The sequence below is a fragment of the Ambystoma mexicanum genome, chromosome 5p (assembly GCF_040938575.1).
Source record: "Ambystoma mexicanum isolate Mex_15411 chromosome 5p, UKY_AmexF1_1, whole genome shotgun sequence".
Taxonomy (NCBI): domain Eukaryota; kingdom Metazoa; phylum Chordata; class Amphibia; order Caudata; family Ambystomatidae; genus Ambystoma; species Ambystoma mexicanum.
This window is the reverse complement of record NC_090930.1, coordinates 1352312694-1352334115: the sequence shown is the minus strand read 5'-3', so window position 1 is coordinate 1352334115 and position 21422 is coordinate 1352312694. Positions and strand designations below refer to the sequence as shown.

At 50.9% G+C, this 21422-nt stretch overlaps 1 protein-coding gene across 1 annotated transcript in view; it reads right to left on the bottom strand.

Annotated features, from left to right (window-relative positions):
• The window catches only part of MARCHF6 (membrane associated ring-CH-type finger 6), a 2224824-nt gene that overhangs the window by 1089811 nt on the left and 1113591 nt on the right, over nt 1-21422 (bottom strand). Inside the window, exon 16 of the mRNA XM_069613753.1 lies at nt 13093-13212. Within this exon, the coding sequence (XP_069469854.1) occupies nt 13093-13212 (120 nt within the window). The remainder of the gene's footprint in view (nt 1-13092; nt 13213-21422) is intronic.

Sequence of the window (21422 nt, the reverse complement as noted above, 5' to 3'; positions counted from 1 at the left end):
GGGAGCGGGTGACTGCGTAGGGTGGGTGAATACGAAATACAGGGGCAGACAGCACTGCATGCGTGGGGCAGACAGGAGCGCGCAGGGCGGACTTGAGCGCACGGGGCGGACTGCAGTGCACGAGTGCGTCGAGCAGACCGGAGTGTCTAGCACACACGGGGACGCATGGAATGTGTTAGGCAGAAACATGTGCAGTTCCCTCTGGGACCACTGCAAAAGATTTAGGACTAGAGGTGCTTGGCAGTAAACCTACTTGGTAGCAGTCTGTACCACACAGATTCACTTGGTAGCTGTGGCTGAGCAGTCAGACTTCCCTCAAGAAGAGTTAGGCAGTATACAGAGTATTCACAATAGGTCAAGAGAACACAATAGAACAAGTAAACACTGACCAGGGCTTGGTGTAAAAGAGATATAATTATTTATTTAAAACCACATCTAGAAAAACACACAGGCACTAATAGTAAGCAATTCAAAAACACGGTCACTAAAAGATATACACTCCCTTAAAAGAATATTAGACAATTCTTAAGTAAAGCCCCACTTATTTTCAGACAGCGGTGAGCGCTTAACGTAGATGGCACTCTAATAATTTGTTTTAAAAAAAAAGGGAGAGAAAAGCAGAGATTAAATTGAAACAGATCCCAACACTTTTTCACGAACACAACAAGAGAGGAAGGCAAAGTAACACAGTGAATTCAGAGTCAGTAGGCCGGATCCGCTTTAAGAGGATCAAAACGAAGTGTGTCCAAGGTCACACGGTTGCAGTGCACAAAAGTCTTGTAATGGTTCAAAAAGGAGTTGGACCAAAGAAAGGGACCAGTTAGAGGGTCAAGGCGGCCAGCCCAGTACAGAAGGTTAAGGGGTTATTATTACCTTGTAGCAATCTTTAGAAAGGGAGGCTTGGCGGACACGGTACCTTAAAGTGGTGAGAATACTCCAGCGGGGGCAGTTGTTCCTGGCATCAGATGCAAGTCGGTGCTTCGTCCGGGGGAAGAGAGGATCTCGTCGGGGAGGAAGACAGGAGTCCGTTGCACTGCCAGGGAAGAAACCAGCCGCAGAGTTTCTCAGGTAAAAAGGAGCAGTCCTTTAGTTCGCGGTTCAGTGGTGAGTGGCTATCCGGTTGCCGGGGTGCTTGGCACGGGCAATTTTACCACAGACCGGTCTGGGGTGCGAAGAGAAGGTAAACTGGTTGTGCCCACCAGTCAGGGGAAGAAGCCTCTCCAGCCGGGAGATCTTCTCTGTCGTCGGGAAGTGGTGAGTCGGTTCCGCAGGGCTCCACCGGTGGTGTCGTCGTGGTAGGTTGGCTCAGCTTCTCCCTCGTCGGATTCTCAGGTCCTGTGGCGACTTCTGAAGTTCCAGTCCCCAAAGCCCTGCTTTTATGCAGCATACCCCCATTCACTCGGCCTAGCTGTCAATCAAACATGCTAAGAAGAGTGCGACTTGAGTTACCAAGTTAACTCAGACCAGGGTGCCTAAACCCCCTCCGACATCCCCTGTGGTACCCAGACAGAGTGGCACCACTTTTGGAGGCTTCTGTGGAGAAGGCCGCCAAAAAATGGAACAAAGGGCTCGACTTGGGTTGGAGTCACAGAAGAGAACACAAATGCCATTTTAGAATCGAGTCCTGGCAAAAAATACCAACCGGCGAATAATATTAATTAAATAAACCGGCGGTATGTTCGAGGCTATGAGAATTAAATGATTAAAGTTGGTAGCCTCGAACAATGGGAAAATCCCATAGGGAAATATTTGCAGTCGAATATAAAAAGTAGTATCCACTGCCACCAGACAAAACTCGATCAGGGGGGACGGAGACGTGCCCCCTCGACTAACAGACCCCGGGGCAATCGAATTGCCCCGACCAGTACGTCTACAATATGATGGTTTGTACTGGTTTCTGTTCATAATTTGGGACTAGTAAAGCCAATGGTGACTTTACATGCCCTGGGAGACAGTAGTCAGTCCCAGGGTATGGAGTCTATGGTGGGGTGTCACTATGACACCCCTGTGTTACTGCACGGAGGGTGCTGTGTAACACACTTACCAAAAACCACATGAAACCCTATGGAGTAAAAGACCCCATAGCCCGTTAAACACATTTCAAAGTCAAAGAATATCTCAAATCATGTCTAAGAGTGGGAGAAAAAGAGTCTCGCTCTTAGCAGGAGAAAAAAATAAACCCCAAAAATCCAGCAAAGCTGCTTGGGGGACTCGCTAGGTTTGGGAAATTAGCCTTAACACAGAATTCTTCCTAACAATTCCTGCCGGTGAAGGCACCAGCCCCGGCGTGGGATCTCAATGTGGTGCTAACCAGGCTCATGGGTCTGCTATTCGAGCCGGTGCATTCACCCTGTTGAAGTTTCTGTCATGGAAAACAGCGTTCCTGGTGGCCATCACCTCTGCACGATGCGTGGGAGAGATCCAGGCGCTAGCCTGCAAGCCTCCATACCTGACCTTTCACGATACGAGGGTAGTGCTGAGGACGCACCCCTCCTTTATGTCCAAGGTGCCATCGGACTTCCATCTCAAATTGGGAACAGAACCAGTACAAAGCATCATATTGTGGAAGTACTGGTAGGAGTAATTAGATTGCCCCGGGGTCTGTTTTTCGAAGGGGGCACTGTGCAGTCCCCCCTCGTCGAGTTTCTGGCTGGTGGCAGTGGTTACCACGCGAAATATTCCACCAGAATATTTACTATGGGATTTTCCCATTCATTTTAAACGCACCACTTTTTGGTGCAATGTTAAAGATACCGCCGGGTTATTTATTTAATATTAATTCCCCGGTTGGGTCTTTTTGCCAGGACTCGGTTTTAAAATGGCATTTATGTTCGCCTCTTTAACTCCAACCCATGTCGAGCCCTTTGTTCCACTTTTTTGGCGGGCTTCTCCACAGAAGCCTCCAAAAGTGGTGCCACTCTGTCTGGGTCGACAGGATGTGTGGGAGGGGGGTTTAGGCACCCTGGACTGAGTTGCCTCGGCAACTCAAGTCACACTCTTGTGTGATTGGCCCAGTGGTGAGCCGCCCGGCTCACTGCTTAGCATCTTTGAGTGACAGCTAGGACTGATGAATGGGGGTTTTCTGCATAAAAGCAGGGCTTTGGGGACTGGAATTTCAGAAGTCGCCACAGGACCAAAGAATCCGAAGAGGGAGAAGCTGAGCATACCTGCAACGACGACACCACCGGTGGAGCCCTGCTGAACCGCCTCACCACTTCTTCCAACGACAGAGGAGATCTTCATCCCGAAGAGTCTTCTTCCTTTGAATGGTGGGGATAACCAGTATGCCCGCCTTTTCGCCTTCCCGGATCATCTCGTGGCCGCCTTGCCTGTGCCAAGCACCCCAGCAACCGGGATACCACGTTTTACCACTACTGCGAATAAAAGGGTAGTACCTTTTAAACGGAGAACTCTGCGGCTGGTTTCTTCTCTGGCAGTGCAACAACCTTCAGCTTTCCTCCACGTCGAGATCATCTCTTGACCCGCTGCCAGGAACAACTGCCCCCGCTGGAGGATCCTCTCCACTTTCAAGGTACTGTGTCCGCCTGGCCTCCCTCGCAACGGTCTGTGTGGGGTGTCTCTTAAATCCTCAACTTACCACTTGGGTTGGCCCTAGGCTGGCTAAGTGAACTTTTCTGAGCTGAACTAATTCCTTTCTGACCTCTCTGCAAGACTTTTCAAGCCTCTTAAACGGTGTGATCTTGGGTGCATTGGTGCTCTGTTCTCTCTAAGAGGGAGCCTGGCCTCTGAACTCTTTGCTCACAAGTAGACTTTGACTATCCTCGCTTGCTGGGTGCTTGTAAAGTATTAGTGGTGTGTGCTTTTCTAATTTCTGCCTTTTCCCTCCCTTTTTTGATAACTTATTAGAGTGCCATCTTTAGTTAAGCGCTCACCTTCGTCTGAAAATAAGTGGTGTTAACTAAGACTTGTCTAATAAGGAATAAGGGATGTATATATATATTAATAGTGACTGTGTTTTAAACTTGCTTACAATAATAGTGCTGGAGTGTTTCTATAAGTGTCTCTTTAAATAAATAATTATATACTTTGTTACCAAAGCTCTGGTCAGTGTTTTCTTGTGCTACTGTATTTTGGTACCTATCTTGTATACTCTACATACTGTCTAACTCTTCTTGAGAGAAGTCTGGCTGCTCAGCCACAGCCACCAGGTAAATCTGGGTGGTACAGACTGCTACCAATTGGGTTTACTGCCAACATCTGTAGTCTTAAGCCTTTTGCAGTGGTCCCTAAGGGAACTGCACAGGTTTCTACCTAATAGGAATGATTGAAACAAGTCCTCTCATAAATTCCTTAACCAGGCGATGAGACCACAGGGATGACCGCCCTGTAGTCCTGGTGTATCAGGAAATCGCTGCCAGGTGTACCTTGATTGAAGCGTGAGATAATCCAGCTTTGGCTAGCGACAGTAGGTACGGCAACACTTGAGGGGCCGTAATCCGCAGAGGGTTAATCTCCTGTGCCTGGCACCAGAGAGAGAACCTCTTCCACTTATGTCCGTAGCACTTGAGAGTTGAGGACGCCCTGGCTTTCGCAAGAACCTCTCTGCAGGCGGCCGGGATAGCGTACCCTCCAAACTCTAGTGCTGCAGGAGCCAGGCCTGCAAGTTCAGCGACTCTGGGTCGTGGTGAAGAATGGCGCCTCCTTCTGTGGAGAGAAGATCTGCGTCCGTCGACAGCTTGACTGGTGGGGACGCTGACAAGTCCAGAAGGACCGGGAACCAGATCTGTCTCGGCCAAGCCAGTGCTACGAGGATCATTCTGCACCGGGACTTCTTGAGCTGGTTGATGAGTCGGAGCAGCAACGGCAACAGAGGGAACGCATATAGCAACAGGCCGTCCCAGGGGAACGAGAAAACATCGCCCATGCTCCTCGGTTGGGGAAACCTGCTGGCGAACCTCAAGGCACTTGGAGTTCGTCACCATCGTGAACAGGTCGATCTGGGGTTTGCCCCATCGCTGAAAGAGTCGGTCCACTTGGTCCTGGCGTAGTTCCCACTCATGGCACGAGCGCAGCTCTCTGCCGAGTGAGTCGGCGATGGTGTTTTTTTATCCCAGTCAGATGAAACGGCACCAGAAACATCCCTTGAACAACGGCCCAATGCCACACATCGTGGGCTTCCTTGGATAGGGCTGGGGACCTGGTTCCGCCCTGCTTCCGGATGTAAAACATCATGGTGGTGTTGTCGGTGAAGATCCTCATTACCTTGCCCTTGAGGGACGGGAGAAAGGACCTGAGGGCCCAGAACACTGCCCGGAGCTCCAGGATGTTGATGTGGAGCGGCTTCTCCTCCGGGAGCCAAAGGCCTCTCGCATGAAGATCTCCAATGTGCGCTCCCCACCCCTTCAGGGAGGCATCTGTCTTCACCGTCACCTGGTGGGCGGGGTTCTGAAAATCTGTTCCTGCTGCCAGATGTGCGCAGGTGCCCCACCACCGGATCGTACGACGGAAGGTCTTGTTGAGAGGGATCCCGTCTTCGAAGCTGCCCGTTGCTTGTATCCAGCGGGCATCGAGGAACTCCTGTAGAGGGCACATCTGAAGCCTGCACAGGCGCTCGAGATATATGCAAGAGGACCTCATCCCGAGGAGGGACTTGATAGACCTCACCTTGGCCACGTCCGTGGCCAGCAGACACTGCACCTTGCCTAGGATGGCCTTTGTCCTTTCCTCCGACGGTGAGGCCATACGCGCCACTGTGTCGAGCTTGGCTCCCAGAAACAGTGCGACTTGCGAGGGGACCAGGTGGGACTTGGGGGAAGTTGATGGAGAACCCAAGGTCCGTGAGTAGCTCTACGGTCTTCGCTATGTGTTCCACATCGAGCTCCCTTGTCCTTGCGCGGATGAGCCAATCGTCCAGGTAAGGGTAGACGTGTATCCCCTGCAGGCGCAGCCGCGCCGCCACCGGTGCTAGGCACTTGGTGAATACCCTGGGCGCCGACTTTAGTCCGAACGGGAGGGCCTTGAACTGGTAATGCCGCCCTTGGACCACGAACCTGAGGAACTCTCAGTGTCCTTTTAAAATGGGGATGTGAAAGTATGCATCCTCCAAATCCAACGGCGACAGGAAATCACCCTCCTCCAGCTGTCCCAGCACGTGCTGGAGGGTGACCATCTGGAACTTCTGTGCCTTGATGTACTTGTTCAGTCGTCGCAGGTCCAGGATGGGTCGCCATCCTCCTATCTTCTTTTTCACAACGAAGTACCTTGAGTACACTCCGGAGCCCCGGAGCCTCTTCGGGACGAGCTCGATGGCACCTTTTTTGAGTTTCACCCTCACCCCCAATAGCAGATGAGGGACGTGAGTTTCCTACCTGACCACGGGTGGAATGCGGGGGCACTTTTTTAGAAATTCGAGGGCGTGCCCCTGGGCCATGGCGTCCAGCACCCAATGGTCGGTGGAGATGGACTCCCACACACTGACGAACTTCGCCAGCCGGCCTCCCACCGGGATGCTTCGGTGGTGGCCCGACACCACAGCCAGTTCAATCTTGCTTGGAGGATGCCTTGCCGCATTGGCCTCCCTGGCGACGACGGCGGGTCCACCCGATTTGCCTCATCCTCTATAGGCTTCCTGCGACGAGGAGCGGGCCGCTTTGCGGTACGTAGAGGAGCCACCGCCGAATCCCTTGGAGGCACCCCGCTTGCCTCCGGTGTTCCGAAAGGACGGCCTTCGCTACCGGAGAACGCCTAGGGCCTTAGCGGTCTCCATGTCCGCCTTGATGGCTTGGAGGGAGTCATCCAATGTTTTGCCAAACAGATTGTTCCCGTCGAACGGCATGTCCAAAACCTTGGCTTGTACGTCCTGGCGGAAATCCGTAGCCTTGAGCCACCCTCGTCGTCTAGGGCAAACGCTGTTGCCTAGCTGGCGGAAACCGGTGTCGGCAATGTCCGTTGCTACCGTTATGGCGTGGTCCAACGCCACTTCGCCTTCTTGCAAGATCTCCAGGGCCTCGGCCCTCTTGTCGTCCGGTAGGAAGTCCAACAGGGGGGCGATCTTGTACCATAACTCCCTGTCGTAGCGGGCCACGATCGAGGGAATTGGCCGCCTTAATCGTTGTTGCCGCCGATGAGATAACTCATCATCCCATTGCGTCCAGCTTCTTTCCTTCGCCGTCCGGCGGGGAGGTTGACGTTGAGGCCGATGGCCCTTCCCCCACTTTCTTCTTGGCCACCGTTGAGACGACCGAGTCAGGGGTCGGTTGTGCCCTAAGGCAGAAAGGGGCCGCGCCAGGGACCCGGTACTACTTCTAGTACCGATCCCTCTTGGCAGGCGTCGTAGATGGGTTCTTGAGAAGGGCGAGACCCTCGTCTCAGATGTCATCCAGCAGAGGCAGGGCGAGAACTGTTTTCCTCTTGGCCTCGCGCCGTTGGTAAAGAAAACCTTCCTTTTTCTCTTCGGGGCAGAGCTGAAAAAGCTTGGATGCCCTGGAGATCATTGCATGGAAAGATCCAATCTCGTCGGGCGGGGAGGCCCGGGCTGGGGGCGATGGGAGCTCCGCCCGTCGTCGCCACCGTCAGTACCCGTCGTGGCCGTGTCCGTTCCCGTGTCAAACCCAGGGACGGGGGACGTGGGCAAAGGTTGAGTAGGCCACGAGGGCTGAAAAGGCGGGGCTGGATGGATCCGTCTTCTCTTGTTTTGGGGGGCTTCCCGCCGGGCCTGGCTCTGGCTCCTCGGTTGAGCCTGGTTCCAGTTCCTCAGTCGGTGGCAAGGGCAACCTCGTCCTTATCTCCGAACATAAGGATTGTATTGCCAACAAAATGGCCGCTGAGTTGTCTCGCGGCTCTGGAAAAGACGGGTGACTAGGACCCTCGCCGGTGCCGCCGCCGTCCTCTTCGTCGGGATCCCTCCCGTGGGGACGGGCCTCTTCAACGCACTCGTTGAGGCCCTCTAAGACTTCTACCAGCTCCTCCTCGGATGCTGTGTCCGTGTCCACAATGGCCACCGGCCCCCCCCACTTTTTCCGCCGGGGTCTTCACGGTGGTCTTTTTTGATGGGTCTGAAAGAGGCTTCCCTCCACGGAGGCAGGGAGACTCTGGGCCCTGAGGTCGCCTTCACTGGTGTAGCCTCCACAGGCTGCGCCAGGGCCACCGCGACTTCCTCGATAGAGGCCTTGGCCGGGTGAATCAAGGCCTTTACCACCTTCTGTGGGCCTGTGGCCTTCACCTTGGGGGGAGGGTCACCGCCTCGCTCCCCCTCGGCCGGATCCTTCGAGCTCGACCAGGGCCTCTCCAGAAGCCTTCCTCTTCCCTGAGCCAGAGCGTTGGCTCGTGGTTGATGGTGCTGGGGCGGATGCGCCCTGCCTGGCAGCCGAGGAGCTGACCGTTCGGCGCTCCCGGTGCCAGCGGGCTCGCGGTACATTGCCTTCTGTTGGGCCCCCATTGCCGGGGCGCCCTCACAGGACTTAGAAGACTGCTCAGACTACTTCTTCTTCTTCTCACCCGACGGGCTCTTTCCTTCCAGCCAGTTGGAGAGACAAAGGTGTCGGTCCTTAATGGTCCGTTCCGACATGTTCCTGCAAAACGCACAGTCCTTCTCCACGTGCGTTTTGTCCTCATGAAGGCAGTAGAGACATTTCGAGTGCTCGTCCTCCTTGAACACATTCTGCAGCTGGCATCCAGAGCAAACCCTGAACAGCTTTCCGGGCGTCGAGCTTCCCTTCTCCTGGGCCATGTTCGGGTAGGCCACAAACTCCTGGACTCCTCCAAGAAGCGTAACTCGACGAAATCTTCACCCTTGAGGGGCATAGAAAAATCCGACACGGATCTCCGTTAATCGGATGTAGAGACGGTGGAGTCTCTATTTGACCGAAAAAATGAGAAATTCTCTTTGAAAAAAGCACGAAAAGGCAGCAAAAGCTCGAGAGCTAAACACAAGGACTCCCAACACTTGAGCGTACGGTAAAAATCTGAGGATGGCTGCCAGAGGCGGGGCTTAGGGAGAGGGCAGTCATTGGCTGGGGGCAGTATGACCCAGAGACCAGTGATTGGTTACTACTGAGAAAGACAGATCAGAAACGAAACTGATACTGATTTTTTCTTTACCGACGATTCCCGGCCTGACGATGGGGAATATTCATGAGCATGTGAATCCATGCCAGACCCCATGCTGGAGAATGCGGCTTATCACCAACACACTGCTATGAGGGGTCAGCAACGCCAACATGCTTCCTCGCACCTACTCAGACCATTTCCCAGTCACCATCTCCCTGACACTGGCGACATTCGCCAGGCCCCGCAGCAACTGGCACTTCGAGATGTGGCGTTTGCCTCCACCATTGATGAACATGTGCACCTTTTCTTAGAAATAAATGTAGGCTCTGTACCCTTGACTGGTGCGCTCTGGGAAACTTAAGGTTTATATCCGGGGAATAGCGATATCGACAGAGTTCAGTGTCCTCAAGACCATCCGACAACATAATAAAAAGCGAAGGCGAGCTACAGAGGCTACAACATGAACTAGTTAATCGCCCCCCCCTACTGTCACATTAGCAGAGATCAAAGAGGCTATAGACAGCTTTAGGGCACATGCTGACTGCAAAGTCAAGTTCATTGACACCCCAATGGCTGCTAGGCGATAAAGGGAGGGGGACAGACCTAGCAGACTGCTCATTCGCATGGCAAGACAAGAGAACAGCAACCGGTGTATCCCACTCATAATGAACACCTTGGGCGACGCGGTTCACACTCCTGTGGCCATCAATGAGGTATTTGCTGGTTTTTAATAATCAGTTATACACTAACAAATACACATGTACACAGGAGAAAAATTGATACATTCCTCGATGTCCTTCCACTTAGTCAGATATCACAGGACACAAAGGCTCCAACTAGACCTCCCGATCTCCATATCCAAAATTACTCAGGCGATGGATCACCTGCCATCTGGAAAAGCTCCCAGTACAGACAGTCTCACAGCCGATTTTTACAAGCGCTACAAGGAAACCCTAGCTTCATACCTTCTCCTGGGGAGAGTCCCGTGTCCCCATTGCTCCCTAACACCATGAGTGAGGCAGTCATGGTCTTGCTGAAACCCGAAAAGCCTGCGGACTAATGCAGATCCTATTGGCCCCTATCGTTAATTATCAGGGATGTAAAGGTGTTCGCAAAAATCCTTCCCACTCGGCTGATGCCAATTATGCGGCACATTATTCACCCGGATCAATCAGGATTTATCCTGAGCAGGGCCACAGCATTGAACCTACGTCACCTCTTCAATATATTAGCACAAATAGATCCTGGGGATCAGGCGGTGGCGGCCACATTAGACATCCAAAAGGCACTGGACTCTGTATCATGGCGATTCATGTACATTGTGTTCACCAAATGTGGTTTTGGCCAGGCGTTCCTCAAGGCCTTGCGCCTCCTATACACAGCACCAACGGCGAGGGTTAATACAAACAGGTTGCTCAATTTGAGATTGCCAGAGGCACCCACCAAATATGCCCACTGTCGCCTCTGATATTTGCTATCATTATAGAACCAATGGCGGCAATGATAAGGCTTCAGCATGGGCACTGAGGGATCAGAATAGCGGGTGAACCACAGAAAAGATTGCTCTACGCAGATGATGCACTGGTATATATTTGACACCCTCAAACACACCTACAACCTGTAATGTAGGCCATCCTACATTTTGGGGAGTTACCGGCCTTTAATTGCAGTAAATACAAACTCTTTCCCCTCACAGATACCACCACCCAACCCAATGACCCACATGGATTAAAGTGGGCTTCGGAATCCATATACTACCTAGGGGTAACAGTTGCAAGACAGAGACCTAAACTTCAGGACTGCAACTACGGGATGTACATGACATACCTGCAATCTAAACTGTCCAGCTGAACCCATCTCCCCATTACGATAGCTGGCAAGATGGCACTCCTCAAAATGATTATTCTTCCTAAGCTCTTGTGTTTCTTCCTTAACATACCGTTATGGCCTGGGCGAAATTTGCAAATTCGTCTGGCACTCTGGGGCCGTGCGACTGAAGTGTGACACACTAGCATAGTCATGCGAGGGCGGGTTTGCAGCCCCCAACTTTCGTCTGTAGTGGATGGCCACGCAGGCACAATTTACAGCCCTCTGGTTTGGAGATGACCCACACACAACTTGAAAAATACTCTGTGGGGGATAAGGACCTGCGATCTCTGGTTCTTCCAGATAGATTCACAGACAGCTGTGTATTCGACCCTGCAAGCACCACAGCACTAGCTTGGTGCAAAATATGGAAGGAGACAGGCATACATGACCTGTACTATGAAAACTTGCCACTCTGGAACTGTGTTCTGTCCCTACCGTGAGTCGATGCTGGCTCACGTGCTACCTGGGCCCGCCATGTATTCTGCACACTGGGGTCACTTTATAGGGAGGACAACTTCATACAAACTACTGATGTCGCCGGGCTCGAACACAACGCGTACTCGATGTGGCTGCCAGAGGCGTTGCTAGAAGGGGGCTGTAGCCCCGGGTCTTTTGGTTGTAGCCACCCGGATAGAAGCTCAGGGTCTACAACCAAAAGGCTAGCTAGCCCAGAGTCCCGATGTTAGCGCAGCCCCTGATCTTTTCCAGATCTAGCAACACCTCTGGTGGCTGTTGTATGTGGGACTGCGCAGAGCTTGTAAGAAGTTATAGAGTTGCTTCCCGGTCAGACCTGCTAATGATCCCTTGTTAGAATTTGTCTGGTCAGCGGGGGACAGTAGAAGTTGAGTATAACTCTATCGCTTAATCCAAGCCCACTCGCACGCACTACGCCACAATGTACGAGCTAAATGGGCAGATCTCCAGATAGATGTCACTGACAACCTGTGGACTGACATGTGCGCACAAACACGCAAGGTGTCATATAACCCCCAATTTCAGTTAATGCAACTTAAAATACCACACTGTTATCACTATACCACAGACAGATTGTGCATGTTTTCCAAGGAGGGGACTGGAGCATGTCCACGTTGTAAATCCCCCCCATGCAAAATACTTACATATGCTGTGGGACTGCCCGCAACTTGCAGCCTTTTGGAATGATGTGTGTAAAATGCTGGCACAAATGACGGGCAAAATTGTTACCCATCTTCCATTACTTTGCTTGTTCCATATTTCAGATCCTCCATTGGGTAATGTGTTTAAGGTTTGTGCGACTATGCCTCTTGCTGGCCAAGCGCTGCATCCTTCTGCGCTAGAGGAGTGTGAATGCTCCAAACAAAGATCACTGTCTAAAGGATGTGACATGGGCTAACGATATGGAAGAACAATGGGCACACATGCAACCACCTGAATCCAGACCAAAACATATTTGGGGTCCACTCAAATCGTACCTCTGGTGCACAACAACGGACCTGGATACACCCCGGTACCCACCACAGAAGTGAACTGCTTTCATGCGGTGGTAAACTGGTTACATGAGCCGCATGGACATATTTTTTTATCCTAATGCAGTCTGTAAGGTTCACAATCGGACATGACCCTCCCCACTATATATGACAATTGTATTGCTATCTAGTTAAACTGTGAGGTTGTACCGTGCGTTACCAATTGTACCAATAAAGAAAGTTAAATTTTTTTTTTTTTTTTTTTTTTAAAAGAGGGATCATGGCTTAAACCTGATGTGATTGGTCACAATGTGGCACATTTTTCACAACAGTTTCTTACTGGTTGATATTTTTTATGCAAAGAGCAGCCTTCTCCCTGAGAATCGTAATTATCGGGCATGTCATCACTCCCACTGCACATTTTTATTTCAAGCAACTACATTCTTGTGGACAGGAGGCATATTTCAACTTCCTTTCACAGGGTGAAAATCTGATATTACAAACTATGCTGTTCCATGAACTCCCCCACACAATAAAACCCACACATTTTCTGTGACACAACAGATTATTTTACATAACTAAAGTCTATGCAGCTTTACAAATTACAGTCTATGAGCTTGCATCTTTAAACTACACACTTGGAACTACTCCATACTGCCACCATACAACACCATGCTTGTATACAGCCAATGTGTTAAACCTTGAAATTTACTAAATAGAGATTTAAGCTTGAACTGGTTAGTAATCTTTAAACTTAAGGGGTACTTACCACTGATAAAATAAACCTCCTGAGATGTCTATAAATAGGTAGATGAATCATTTCTTGGACAGGATTAAAATCAGGATCATTCAAGTTCCTCAGAAACCAAAGAACACCAGGCCTTAACACCTTCAATGAAAAAAATACTGTGTTTTAATTGTATAGTTTGCATTATAACCATAGGTGTTATACTGCATGAAAGACAGGATAAATATATATCATTTATTTATTGTTGTGCTACATTTCAAATGGACTTTTCACCTATCATGCAAATCATCATAAATAAACGTTTTCAAATATCTTATGACTTAAAAAATATCACAATTATACAAACATTAAACAATTCTAAATTCACAATTGTCACATCATGTGCAATTTCAATAACTTAAAAAGCCCTACAGCGCTACATATCCTCACAAAACCGAGCTACATACAAACATTTTATTACAGCCTAGCATAAATTCACGTTTCCTTACTTTTCCTGTTAACCTCCAGATATTTATTGTCACCCATAACCTTCATAACAATATAGTGAGGTATGTGTGTTCTCAATAAACAACGACCCCAAAAGAACAAATTACTTACCCCTGGTAATGTTGTTTCAGATGGCTGTTCCTTTCATTACCTGCTTTGCAGTTCTTGGAATAAAAATTCAACAACAGGGGCATTGTGCGCCATCATTGTCCCTCGACGTTTTCCATTCCCGCATCCGGACGAAATGATGATAGCATAAATACAATGCACTGCATTATCTCAGTTAATACTTTTTCTTCTCCCTGTGCTCAGCCATCTTGAGGAAAGTAGCGTAACCTTGTAAATGCATTGAAAGAGAGAAGGAATGAGAATTTCCTGATAATCAGAGGGGTAGGTTGAGAGGGCAATAAGAAATCTGTGGGAGGAACATCCATCAGAAAGGATATAACCATGTGTAAGTAATGGATTGTGTCCTCACACGGATTCCTCATTTTTCATAGACTACCATAGCAATATTAATGATGGAGGTGGGAGAAGCGGGTTCTCATGAGAATTAAATTTAGCCCATGATGTTACGAAGAAGCGCTCTTCCAAATCGAATGTCCTGACCTGAAAGAGTATCTAAACAGTAATGTTTTGAAAATGGAGGGCGGTCGGTCCACGCTGCAGCATTGCAAATTTCCTGTACAGGTATACCACTTTGCAGAGTAGAAGCAGTTGCTTGTCCCCTGGTGGAATGGGCTTTTAAATGATCAGTTACTTCCTTCCCAGCAATGGAATAGGATCCGAGATGCACAGAGTAACCAGTCTGGAAAGAGTCTGCTTGGTCACACAGCATTACCTAGTTTGTTGCCTGGGAAGCCAATGAATAACTTGTCATCCTGTCTAGTGTTTGCGATTCTGGCTATGTAAACGCTAATATGTCTTTTCATTTAAAGACTGTGCAACCGCTCTTCATCCTTAGAAGGGTGAGGAGAGGGATAACAAGTTGGTAGGGTAACCTTTTTGAGATAAATTACATTTGGACACCACCTTAGGAAGGAAGGAGGGAGGGAGGGAGGGACAGACCCTCAAAAAAAGTTCTCCTTGGTAAATGCAGTCAATGATGGTTTGCAGGATGGGGCATATCGCTCACTAAGAAAATAGTTGTCCACATTATAGCCTGAGAGGACAGGAATGAAGCGACTCAAACAGTGCTTCCATCAAAAACGTAAGTATCCGGTTCAAATCCTAGGACGGAATGGGAGTGGGAATGTATTAGTTAATCCTTTTACAAACTGCATCACTAGAGGCATTCTGAAGTAAGAGCCTTGCTCTGGCGTGAGTGTACAGATTGACAACGCTGCAAAATACATTTTAATGGTAGCCAGCTGCAACTCTTGATGAGCTAGGTGCAGCAAACAGAATGATTGCTGATCTTTCACCGAAAGCAATACCTCCATGATGTCTTCTCGGAGGTAGGTACCAATCTTTACATCTTAGCCTTTCAGAAACCATGCGTGTGGGTTCAGAGTTCGGATTCCTGGATGGAGAGGAGGACCTCCCTCATCTGAGAGTAGGCCCACTCTCTGGGAAAGAAGGAATGGATGGCAGATGAACATGTCCAGAAGGTCCGGGTACCACTTCCTTCTGGCACAGTCCGGAGCAATCGGGATCATAGATTTCCCGAACTTCCTGAACCCCATTAGGACTTGAGGGATGACAGCCTGGCGGGAATGAGTAAAGGAGTGGAAATTCCCAGTTCACTATGAAGGTGTCCCCCACAACTGCTCTCTGAGGAAATTGCCTGGAGAAGAAAAGGTTGCACTTCGTGTTGGTATTGGAAGCATACAGATCCTCTTGAGGGTTTCCCCAGAGGGTTAATATCGCTAGAAGGACTTCCTGAGCCAACTCCCACTTGTTGGAGACTGTTGTCTACCTGCTCAGAGCATACGCCATCGTACAGAGATCCTGTTTTGTAGAGCCCAAAACCTCCATGCACAGTGGTAGTGACCCAACAACTCCTCTGTTGAGCTAATGCATGGCTGCCGTGTTGTCCGTCATCATCAGAGCGTTCTTTCCCTGGATAGACGGTAAAAAGATCATTAGCGTTAGTCCGATCTTTCTCCGTTCTAACATGTTTATTATTATTTGTGTAATCTCGATTTCATTGGGGACCACAGTCTACTCATAATCAGATCGTCCATATGTGCTCCCCATCCCATGAGGGATCTGTGACTACAGTCATCTCTGGCCAGGGTTGCCAAAAAGGTTCTCCGATTATCACGTTCTCCCTGTCCACAACAGGGGATCCTGCGCTACTTTGTTCAGAACCTGAAGGAAGTCTATGATTCTGCCTGAGAACTGTGACCATTGGGATCTGAGTACCCACTGAAGGGACCTCATCCTTAGTGGGGCCTCTGGAACCAGAAAAATGCAAGATGCCGAAATCGAACGGCTGCAGTTAGTGAATGTTTTGAAACTTCATCTGCAAGATATGTTAAACCCTCAACTCGGTAGAAGGCCTTCCCCGAAGAAGAGTGTATGACTGCTCCAATAAATTGGAGCTTTCGAGAAGGTGTCACCTGGGACTTGTTGCAATTGAGGGAGAAGCCCAGTTTGTGGAGGAATTATAAGTTACTCACTGTAGTGACTAACGTACTCCTAGTTCATAGTCCCCTTTCCTGCATACTGTATGGGCGTCCCTCGCTAGGGACGGGAGACTGAACCTTTTTCACCAGAAAAATCATCTTCCCCCTTACATTTAGATGTGCGCGGGGGACTGGTGCTGGCAGCAGGCGCGCCCCTTATTTTGCCCACCAGCACCACTCCTCAGTCCCCTTTGACACGTCGACAACATTAACATTGCCTAATGACACCGGTTTCATTAGGGGGAGTGGGCGGGTGGTGGGATGTATGGAGGAAAGGGGACTATGGACTAGGAGTATGTTAGTCACTATGGTGAGTAACTTATAATTACTTAAGACTGCCTGACCAAATGTTGCGTCTGACCTCGTGCTGGCATCCAAGCAGTAGTACTTGCAGAAGGCCGAGGGAGTAGCCCATGTAGCAGCCTTGCTGATAACCTGCCACGGAACGTGTTTTTGGAAACCTACCGCCGTGGCCTTAGCTCTGATGGTGTGGGCATGCATGTTGCAAAACAAAAGAGGTGATGGCTGGAAGGTTTAGAATAAATCTTAACCTCTGGCATTGCTCTGGGCAACCCTCCAGACAATCGTTCTTCGCCTTCCAAGCCATTACAAAGGGGGAAAGACCATATGCAAATCAGGCTTAGCCCCACCCCCAAAGGGGTAGTCCAGCCCGAACTGCTAGGTCACATCCCTTCTGCACGAGATCACAAGCATCCCCAGACATGTTTCAGCCTTGTTGGGCGTCATCAGTGAGGAATAGCTTGGGTCTCTAGGCCCAGCAAGCACGGGACCCACGTCTGGGCATACCCGTCCCACACGGTATGACAATACCAAAACAAGAACAACAAGAATAAATCTAACCTCTGGCATTGCTCTGGGCAACCCTCCAGATCATCGTTCAGCATGTTTGCTGGCAATGGCTTGGGCTTCCCTTCAAACGCACTTAATACCCAGAAGTGTCTAAGCGCGGACCCGGGGATCAAACATGTGGTGCTCTGTGTTGTCTTGCTTCCAAGGCGAGCACGTTGCCCCTGAGCTATCCTCCCGAGAGGATAACTATGATAACTAGCCTGATGTCCACAGACGCCATAGGCTCGAATGGTTTATGCGCCAGGGCGCCCAGGACCACATTAAGGTCCCCCACAGGGTGTGGTTTCTTGATAGGTGGATATAGTCTAGTCAGGCCCGCTAAGTGTCTCTTAACCACCGGATTCAAGGATGAGAATACCTCTTCCGAGTTCTTGTAAGCTCCAATGGCCGCCAGATAAGTGCGGCATGTGTCTACTTGCACCCCCGAGTGTGCGTTGAGTGCCAAGAAGGATAGCACGTCGTCCAACGTGCAAGTCAAAGGATCAATTTCTTTTGATTCTGCCCAGTGACAGAACATGGTCCACTTGCTTTTGTACTGGCTTCTGGTAGACTCGCTACTAGCCCCCTGTATAATGGCCAGGTTGGCCTCTGACAGGTGCAGATGCTTCAGGTAGACCTGTTCAGGAACCACACAGCGAGGTCTAATTTATGTGGGGAGGGGTGGATGACTGTGCCGCCCTGCTGAGAGAGCTGGTGTGCTAGGCCCAGTGGGAGGTGTACAGGGGCCTGGTCCGACAGGCTGAGCAGTTCCAAGAACCAGGGTCTTGCTGGCCAGCATGGGGCCATCAGGATGACCCGAAGGTCCCCTAACTTCCTGATCCTGTAGATAACCTGGTGCACCAGGGGTGTGGGGGGAGGGGGGGGAAGAGTAGCATACACGTTCATGTTGTTCCATGGGATTTGCATTGCGTCGCCCAGCAAACCCCTGCCTTGCCCCTGCCACAAGGTGAACTGGAGGCACCTACTGGTGGTGAAGAGGTCCACCTGCGGATGACCCTACCTGTTGAAGATCCCCTGAAGGACTTGCGCGTTCAACTGCCATTCGTAGTTGTCCACGCCCAGCCTGCTAAGCCTGTCCGCCACTAGGTTCGACTCCCCCGGGAGGTGGACTGCCAACAGGTGCATGATGTTCACCAGAGCCCATTCCCAAATGTCGATCGCCAGTCTGCTAAGGGGAGGGCAACAGGTGCCACCCTGCGTGTTGCTGCAATACATGCAGGTGGAGCTGTCTGTCTGAATGAGTATCACCTTGCCGGTGATAATGGGTAGAAAGGCTTTGAGAGCAAGCCAGATAGCCATCATCTCGAGCCAGTTCATGTACACCAGCTACTCCTGATGGGACCATACTCCATGGACACTGTGGCTGTCCAGGATAGCTCCCCATCCCTCTAGGGATGAGTCTGTGGTAGTGGTGACCAGAGGTGTTGGTTGACGGAAGGGCCTGCCTATCCGCAAGTTGTTGTCTGTACCCGACCAGACTAGATCCTGGTGGAGATGTTGTAGTATGCTGACCAACTCCGCCTGCAAACCCATCTCCTGGTTCCAGGAGGCTGAGAAGTGCAGCTGCAGCTACCTCATTTTGAGCCTTGTATGTGGCAATGCAAGAAGACATGCGGCCATAACTCCCAGCAGGTGTTGGTATCACTACGCCAAGGTCACTGCTCTGCTGAGAAAATGCCCAGAGGACCTCTTGATGGATGTGATCTTGTCCTCTGAGGGGAAGATGCTCTCAGAGCTTGTGTCCCAGATAAGGCCCAGGAAGGTCAGACTCTGCGTGGGCACCAACTGAAACTTCAAGAGAATGATAGAAAATCCCATGCTGTGTATGCTGGACCGCCTCCGGAGAGCTTGCCCTAACTAGCCAGTCGTCTACATATGGATAAAACTGGGGGCCTTGCGCCTTGAGTAGGGCTACCACCGCGTTCATTAGACTAGTAAAGACCCTGGGGGCCGAATTGAGTCCAAAGTGTAGAACCCTGTATTTAAAGTCAAAACCCATGATCCTGAATCAGTAAGGACCGATGGTGTTGCCAGATCGGGACGAGTAGGTAGGCATCCTTCAGATCCAGGGAGCATATCCAGTCTCCCACACACAATGTCTTCTCTGTGAAGGCTGGGGTAACCATCTTGAACTTTTGGAGGGCAAGGGAGAGGTACAAGTTGGAAAGGTCTAAACACACTCAGGCCAGCCAGGTTCAAAAATTTATGAATAGAAGCCCATGCCCGGCTGCAAGGCTGGGACTTCCTCCACTGCCTGGCTCGCTCTACCGAGCGTATTTCCACCAACATAGTTGCTGTACCAATCTGTGGGAGCGGAGGGGAGGAAAGAGGAGGAGGAGGAATGGGGAGCTGTATGCCCATGAATACTACTGAGATGATCCGAGGGGCCGTGAACTTTGGCCGCCAGCGGTGTATGTGAAGGGCAAGCCTGCCTCCCACTGGAGACTCGTGGATCCAGATGGGCCTGTCCAAACTTCTTCCCCTCTGAAGCTGGGGCTGAGGAGAGGGACTGGAAAAAATCCTTGTTAGCTCCTTGTGCTATTTGCGCCTGTGCTGGCTAGGGGATCTGTCCAGTTGTCTAGACTGTCCCTCCTGGAAGCCTCCGAAGGACCGACCCTTGTCCGAGCGCTGGTGCGATTGGCAGTAGGTCTTAGGCGTGGACTTGATGAGGATAAAGATTTCACTGTCTGTGAGCTATTCTTTTTCTTATCAAGTTCTTCATCCGTTGTCGAATGGAACTTGTCACCCCCCTAGGCAGGTTTAGTATGTGCTCCTGCACATCTGGATTGAATTTTGTCGTCCTGAGCCAAACCACCCTTCTCATGTCCGTGGCAATACAAATGGCACGTCCTGCAGTGTCAATGTGGGCCACCGTGGACTCCATTATGTCTTGTGCCACGATTTTGGCCTCTGCCAGCCCAGCCTTGAAGTGAGCCTGGCTGTGGGTAGGGAGCAAATCGTCAGTCTCCCAATATAACTTCATTATAACTTCTGGTTGACAGCCGCCAACATGGCATCAGCGTTGGCCTGGCGCAGGTGGAGAGTGGCGTTGGAATACATTTTCTTCCCGAACGCCTCAAAGATCTTCTCCTCCTTGCCCAGGAGTGCCGAGGCTCAAGTCGCCGAAGTGGCTTGGAGTATAGTGATGCTGCCGCCATCACGGAGGAATGTGGTTGGCAGAGCGCCGACAATAAAAGGGAGTCTCCTTCCGTTTGCCTGTACTTAGCGTCGAAAAGCCTATTGGTAGGTTGGGTAGAGTGTGGCTTGAGCCAAGCTTTTTTGAAGTGGGATACCCGTTCTAGAAGTAGGGTGTAGCGTGACAACTTCACCCAGTACCCCTGCCTCCGGTTGTTCCACCTGTGGCTGCAGGATTTCTAGGAACTCAGCCACGCCAGGAAGCCTCTCATGAAAAGCTTTGGCTCATCAGTGCGAGGAACTTCTCAAAGAACCATCTTCAAAGACTGGAGGGGTGCCTGATGGTAAGAGGCATGGGGGTCTGGCCCTGAGGCTGCTGTGTCCTGGGCGCGCTCTGTCTCGCTGCATAGGGCGAAGTATATCTGCCCTGCGAAGTGGATGGATAGGATGTGGACCAAGTTACAGAGGTTGACTAATTCCACCTGGAAGCTTGTTGCCCTGCCTGGTCTCCGAAGGGAAAAGGTGTCGGGTGAGCCACCATTTTGTTTGGACCAGCACCCACTTTGTTTTGCTCTGTGCTACGTGCCTGCGTCGTGGAACTTGCTGAGCTGGAACCGGCTTCCACCAGTATGCCGAGCGGTGGTGGCCTTCCCTGCACCTCTGGTAGGCGGAGTGCCCTTGGCTGTGGTGCCGTTAGTGCTGCATACAGGTGCCCCCTCAGACATGGGTCCGGTGTTAGGGCGTAGCCCCTCGGGTTGGGACCTAGTAATAGAGCTTGCAGCCCCCCAGCGGTATTAACGGTAGGATCTTGCGAACCCCTTGGCCGGTAGCTGGAGCAGCCTCAGTGTTCTTGCTGGTCTTAGGACCTGAGAGGTCCCTCCCGCTTGGGCACTTCCTTGGGAAGGAGTCGCCTTTGCGGGGTGCGGAGGAGAACAGAGCCCCTACCCTGGGCCTGGTCTTCTGCTTCATGAATGCTTTGAGGTCCTCTGGAGGCGATCTTCCGAAGAGCTCCCCCCTGGCTAGTCGATTCTTGAGCGTGCGCAGAGTCAGAGCGTTGCACGCAGTACAGCCGCCGTAGCCGTGGTCTGGGCCATGGCACCGAAGGCAGAGGGCGTGGGTGTAGGATGTTGGGAAGGGACCCTCGCAGGCTTGACACCTGCTGAAGCCTGCCGTTGTCGACATGCGCCGGGGAGGAGCGTGGCGATAGAGCAGTACTTAATATTAGAAAAG